At 55.8% G+C, this 6,784-nt stretch overlaps 1 protein-coding gene across 1 annotated transcript in view; it reads right to left on the bottom strand.

The window, feature by feature from the left end:
* Window positions 1-6,784, bottom strand: part of CRTAC1 (cartilage acidic protein 1) — a 130,809-nt gene that overhangs the window by 29,079 nt on the left and 94,946 nt on the right. The window contains exon 5 of the mRNA XM_006756581.2: window positions 5,098-5,254. Coding sequence (XP_006756644.1) covers window positions 5,098-5,254 — 157 coding nt within the window. The remainder of the gene's footprint in view (window positions 1-5,097; window positions 5,255-6,784) is intronic.

The following is a 6,784-nucleotide window of genomic DNA, read 5'->3' as shown; positions in this document are numbered from 1 at the left end:
GGGAGAGGGTATGCGCTGCTGAACTGCCCCATACTACGGGACTGAGGACCAGGGGACTGAGAGGCAGGGGGACTCTGTGCTCAGGGAAAGCCTCTAGGTTCTTGCCCCGCCTCCGCACCCTCTCTGGCCACGGGAACTTGGGAGTGTGCTCTCCAGACCTTGGTCCCACTCCCTGGGAATGGATGGGGGGATGAGATCTCCAAGCTCCTTCCATCTCCCTCCTCAGTGCCTCCCTCAGGCTGGGCTGCAGGATAAACATGGTTGGGAGTAGAATCGTGGGCCCATCTAGACTGGACACCGTGGGGCTCGGGCGAGGCCTGCCCACCAAGGAACTTGGACGTGTGAGAGCAGTCTGCTGAGACCTTGATAGAAATACGATGCTGGTGGACACCAAGGCCTACAGGCTGCCAAGCACATCCAAGACATTGTAAAGAGTAGCAAAGGTGCTAGAAGATGTAGGCGTGGAGGAGTGGGCAGTGTGCACGTATGTGTGTTGGAGAAGGGGGGGCGGTGAGGGGAAGGGCAGGATGGTGACGGTCTCTCACCCTAAATTTCCTGAAAGTTCTTAACACAAACACACTGTGTTGGTGCTAGACTTGCCTGTCTCCCCCGGAGCCTCCGTGAGCTGTCAGATGCTGGGCAGGGTTCCGAGTGGACCAGTGAACAGGGCATTAGACAAGGACATTCCCACTGCGTCCCCAGTCCTCCCTGCCCATCCCTGCAGGATGCTGAGAGGCAGGTGGGCAGGAGGACAGGCTCCAGCATCTGTCTGCTGGGATTCCCACACCAGGGGCTCCAGGTGGTTGCAGGAGGGATGCTGATCCTCACTGTGCGCTGCCCCCTCCACCCCAGGCAGCGAGGGGCTGGAGAAGCTGTTTCAGGAGAGAGGACAGGTAAAGGAGTGGCAGGAGTCGCTCCGCTGGGAACCTGTTGTTCAGTCCTGTGTACCAGGTACTATACACGTTTCATCTCACCTCACCTTGCCTAGGTGAGGGAACGGAGGCCCGGGGAGGCATGACAGCAGCCAGCAGGCAAGAGATCACAGTTCAAACCCGTGTGTGGGTGCCCCCGAGCCTAGGCTACCCCACAGTGCTCTCTCCAACACTTCTACTAAAGTTCCCTCTTGGCAGAGGAGCCATCTGTATTTCTGTAGCCAGGCTTGACATTTCTTTAAAGTCTCTTATTTTAGCTAAAGAAAATGTGTACCAAATTGCATTTGTATTGTATAACATTTCTGTGTTTGTTTTGGAAAAAAAAAAGTGATGTCCCTTCTTGTCAATCATCTAATGCATCTGATAGCCTGTGTATCTCAGGGCTTTGGGTACCCCTGGCAGGGTTCCCGGGCCCTGGCTGAGGGGCCTGTCACTCCAGCCCAGACTGTCCCTGGTTGTCAGATCTGGCTGCACTCCCGCTGCAAGGCCAGAGCCCCCCGCCACACCCCCGGGAAGCTGGGAGGCTCAGCGGCCCCCGCTCTGCTGCCCCTGGTCACCTCTCCAGAGCTGGCTGGCGGGGACCCGCCAGAAGGCCTCAGCTGGGCTGTAGGCATCTCCGTCTCCTCCAATAATGACTTCCTATAAATCAGACCTGCCCTCGCTTTGTTCTGCACTGCTCCCAGCCAACAGCGAAATTCCCCACCCAACATCATAAATCCACCTTCATTTCCTTTCCAAATTTCTTTTAAGGCTTCTTTAATCACCACCTTGCAGCCCGGACAGATGATCCCTTAAAGGGTGGGACCAAAATGCAGAGTTCCTGGGGAGGGGTGGAGTTTGCGGGGAGGAGGGGAGGCAGGGTCAGGAAAAAGGGAAGAGATGGATTCGGAGGGAGACAGGAATAAAGAGGCCCATGTCTGTGCCCAGGGCTGGGCACTTCATTTTCTCACAACAGGGGCTGCAGGGTAGAGTTGGGGTCTTGGGCACACATGGAGAATGCCTCCAGGGCAGGGGCTTGGCCTGCTGGCTTTGTGCTTCACCCTGTGCCCAGCATGGCGCTCCTTACACCAAGGAGATGCGCAACAGAGGGTCCTGGCATCACTGTTGGAACTTCAGGGGAGTAGTGTGTTGCTGTTTGCTACACTTGGTGGGCACGGCCTGTGTGCTAGGCCTGGTGTTTACCTCCCTTCATTCTCACAGCACCCCCATTTTGCAGGGGAGAAAACTGAGGCCCACAGAGGGTAAAATCCTGCCTCCACTGCTGCCTGGAAAGGACATGGTGGAGGCAGGTTCTGCACCTGGTACTCTGGCTCCAGACGTTGTCCTGGCAGCTGTGAGATGGCTAGTTCAGAGTGCTCACAGGGGCTAAGAGACTTGCCCAAGGTCACTTGGGCCCCAGAGGCAGTGCAGACCTCTTGGTCCCCACCTTCCCCCTCCCTGGGTTCCATGCCGGCCTCTGTGATGGGGAGAACTAACTCGGGATTCCCATGAAGGGTAGTTCCCGCACTGCCCAGGCTCCAAGAGGCTGTGAGCAGCTGAGGAAGCCAGGCTTGGGATGCTCATCGAACCAGAAGCCATGGGGTGCACTCTTGGCTCTCCCAATGTCCCTCCAGGGGCCCTCGAGTCCCCCAAATCCCCTGAGAGCGGGCACGCTGGCCGCTAGATGGCACTGTGACCCAGCAGAGCAGCAGCCGCCCGCAGAAGAGACAGCCTGGAGAGGTCTCCCCTCCCCCTCCAGAGGAACCGGACAGCCAGTGCAGGCAGTGCCATCACCCGGCCGGCTGACCTAGTTGCTGGGCCTCCCCCTGCTGCCCTGGGCACCCCAGGCCAGGCGGCTGCTTCAGTCACAAAAATCAGGGACCATATGAAAGTCTGAGTGGCAGTCCCTGGGGCTGTGTTCCCATGGGGGTGGGCCTTCCTCCTTCCCCAGCCCTCTGTCTTGCAGGCTGGAGCAGGATTCTCAAGCTGGAGGTCATCAGGGGGGGGGGGGGGGGGGGGGGGGAGGGGGCTGTAACTGCTAGTTTCTCTACACCCTCCCGGGTGACCTTGGGCAAGTCCCTTCTGCCCGGGGACCTCCGTTTGTTCTTTTGTAAAACTGGGAAGTTCTCTGAGGTCTGTCCAGCAGATGGGGGCTGTGTGGCTTGGCTCCTGGGACCTGCGGCTCCCTGACTGCACAGCTGGCTGTGGTTTGCTACCCTCCCAGCCCGCTCAGGGCCCTGCACCTACTGCCTGCTTCCTCACCCCTTGCCAGCCCCATGGCACTGGCCATGTGCCAGAGCCTTGGCAATCAGGCTGGGCTGCGGTGGTGGTCCTTACATTTGGGGTCCATTCCTGGGATTCAGGGGGGTGCTCAGGGCTCGTTTTCCAGCCAGATGTCCATGAGTTGTTAATGGAATGACAACAGGGCCTGCCGGGTAGAGTTGTTGGGGGGCTTGGCAGACAGGGAAAGGGTGGGCTGCGGAAGGCGGGCAGACATAATAGTAACTTGGTGGGCCAAATACGTTCTTGTCAGCCAAATGGCTTTTGGAGGTCTGCAAAGCTGCTCTAACGTGTCCTCTGGGCATGCCAGCTGCCCCGGCCCGCCTGTGTGCTCCACAGAAGCTGCCGTCCGTTCCTTGAGCTGCCCGGTCCTTCCAGCACAGCCCGGCACAGTTGGCTGGTGCTCCCGCCCCCACCCCCGCTCCTCAGCTGTCTCTTCTTGGTCCCCTCCTTCCCCCTCCTCGGTTCCTGCCAGCCTCTGCCAGCCCAGCCAGCGAGAACAATGTCCCCTTCATGCTCAAACCCAGCTAGCACCTCCTGAATTCTTTCATTCTGTGTGGAACCCTTTCCCAGACCTCGCCGCCCTTCCATCTCATCATTTTCAAGTGCTACATCTCCCCGGCCCACCCTCCTCCTCCTGCAGATCAAGGCACTTAATTGCCAAGCCAGCCCAGTGCGCAGAATTGGGACCTATTCCGGAAAACAGATTGTACAAATCTAGGCTGAAGCTCCTGCGTGTTTATTCCTTTTCCCGGGAAAACATAGTTTATTACTGACACTCAGCCTTTCCTCTGCACATCCACGTGCGGAGCTCTGGAGGGCTCTGCCGGGCTTGAGCTGTGCAGACGATTTTATTGTCTAGTCATATGTTCCCACAAACTTTGTCAGACAGGCCGACATCCATCTCCCCTTTTCACCGAGGTGGAAAGCTGGCTAGAGGAAGGCATCATAAACTCAAGGAAGGCTGTGACAACCCTTTCTGGGTAGGAGAGTGGGATTATGCCACCACCCCAGTGTCTGGAAGCAGAGGGGGTGGGGCAGCCCAAATGACCCCTCCAGCGTCTTCCCAGCCCTAGGATTGGGATTCAGGCAGGCGGCCCCCCTGGAAGTCTGTGGTGCAGACTGGGATGGCTATATTGGGAAGGTCGACCAATGAGAGAATTTCTCCGTCCAGAGGGCTGATGCGGTGTGAGTGAGGCTGGAGTTCACGTGAGAAGTTGTTGTGCACAGCTCTGGCTTCCTGATTTCTGGCACCCAAAACAGGAACTGGATCCCTCTGCCATCAGCAGTCTATTGGCAGATTGTCAGAGTTTGGTCAGCAGCCGTGCTGGCATTAGAAAAACAGCCTTCCCTAGAAAGATCTCCCTGTCAGAGACTCTGACACTGTGCTGCCTTCCAAAAAAGTGCAGGAGAGGTTTTGGAACAAGAACACAATTCTTTGAGCCCAGTTATCTGAGACGGGACCCAGCTGAAGCTCAGGGATTTAGCTAGCACTCAATTCCTGGCTGCTTATGTGTGAGTAAATAATTTCATCTGCTGCTTGGCAATAAAGAATGCTTTCAACCTCAGCCTTTGTGACTTGCCCGTTTTCTCCTGCAGAACCTGTTCGCCCGTCATGTAGGTCACAGCAGGGAATGGGGCAAAGGTTCTAAGGACAGGTGATGTTACACGGTGTTCACACCTTGTGTCCTCTGTGCCCCAAGGGGCCCCCTAAAGCCCTCACCTGCCAGGCATCTCATCAGCCCTTGGAAGAGCCCTCTGTGGGTGGAGGGATGGAGTAAAATCTTCATCCTCCCTCCCCAGGGACACCCACCCATCCCCTCCTGTGGTCTCTGGTGAACTAGCCCACTCCCCAGCCCCAGCCCTGATCCCTCCAGCTCGCAGCCTCCCATGTCACTCTGCATACCTGTATACTTGCTGACCCCAGCCTCAGCAGCCACATCTCTGAGCGCCAGAATGCCCCGGGAGAGGTCACTGGCCTCGGGGTCCATTTCAATGAGGGCATCAGGGCCCACGTTACCGTAGGCATAATTGGCGATGTAGATAGAATAGCGTCCGGAGCCCTGAGGAGGAAGGGAAGGAGGTGAGCAGGCCCATCTGGGCTCATCGCGGTCTTCCCCCCAGAAAGCAGCTCTCCCCCTCCTCTCTCAGGACCACAGCTCTTTTACGGGGTGGGGTTCTTCTCCCCGGGTCTGGTGTGCAACGGCCTTGCGGGCTGTGCCCTGCACGACTCCAGAGTGCTTTTCACGGAGGCTACAGAGGGCATGACGCTCCTGGAGTCCCACAGAAAAGCCACCCTCTTTCTCTCTATCCTGTTCCACAAGAACACACCCCTCCCTCTCCCCCAAACCACCTTTTTATAGACAATTTTCTAATGTGCCTCCCTCCAGCTGAGCTCTCTCCAGCTGCCAGCCAGGGTAGCTGCTCAATAAATATTTGCTGATTGATTGATCTACCAGTTCCCAGGCCCGTCAGTCTCTCTCTCTCTCTCTCTCTCTCTCTCTCATTCAAGCTCACTCCAGCCAAGATGACAAGCAAATTCCTGAGACATCTCCCTCCCCCTGCCCACCCTATACTTCTTCATTCCTCTATCTTGGTAGCACGGGAGGCTCGGATACGCAGGGGTCCTCCTTCCCTCCCTTTGTCTTCCCCACATTATATAGAAAGACATATTGTACTGCTTCTGCCTTTATAACACGGCCTCAAATGTTTTCCCTTTGCACGCTCCTTGCTGCCGTAGTCATTCTCTTCTGTAGCCCGCACCACTGCTGATGAGACGGTCTGTTCTGCCCATCATTATAATGGTGTTATTTCTCCACTGGATGCCTCCTCTTCCCCAAGAGACCCACACAGCTGCGAAATCAGTTTTCTAGCTTTCCTCTCACCCCTTTCAACATTTCCCTCCAATTAATCAGACAGTAGATATTTCTTGAGCTCTAACTACATGCAAGGCGCTCTGCTCTATGCACTTCAAGTCTTCATTCTTAGGTTGCTTCTAGTCGGGTTTAAAGGCAAGCCATACACACAAAACTGCTGAGTCCAAGACAAGAGTGTGCTCAGTCAGCCCCTCTTTTCAACTCTCCCACTTGCTTCTATTTCTTACCCATAGACCTCATGGGCAGAACCCCATTCCAACTAACTGGTCACTGACTTTATCTCTTCTCTGGGACCATTTTCTCCGGGAAAGCTAATTAAGAGCCACTTGGTGGGTGAGGCCAACAAAGAACTCAGGGTGTCCTGGGGGATGCTGACACATCAAGAATCATACAATTATATATAAATGTTATTTACATATAAAAGCATAAATACCTGGTATTGCATACTTGCTGACCCCAGCCCCAGAATGCCCCAGGAGAGGTCACTGGCCTCAGGGTCCATTTCAATGAGGGCATCAGGCCCCACGCTACCGTAGGCATCATCATATGTATATGATTGAGAAAGTGTGCACAAGATTTCCTGGATAACAGAAGAGGGGCTCCTGCCCCAGAGGAAGGGCACCTAGCCATTGGAAATTCAGAAAAGGTTTTCTAAGAGGAGCATCAGCCAGGTGAAGTGGAGGGGAAAGAACCTTCCAGGCAGAGACGACAGAGAAT

The sequence above is a fragment of the Myotis davidii genome, unplaced genomic scaffold (assembly GCF_000327345.1).
Source record: "Myotis davidii unplaced genomic scaffold, ASM32734v1 scaffold332, whole genome shotgun sequence".
Classification (NCBI taxonomy): Eukaryota; Metazoa; Chordata; class Mammalia; order Chiroptera; family Vespertilionidae; genus Myotis; species Myotis davidii.
The sequence above is the reverse complement of the archived record's forward strand: the minus strand, read 5'-3'. Positions and strand labels throughout refer to the sequence as shown.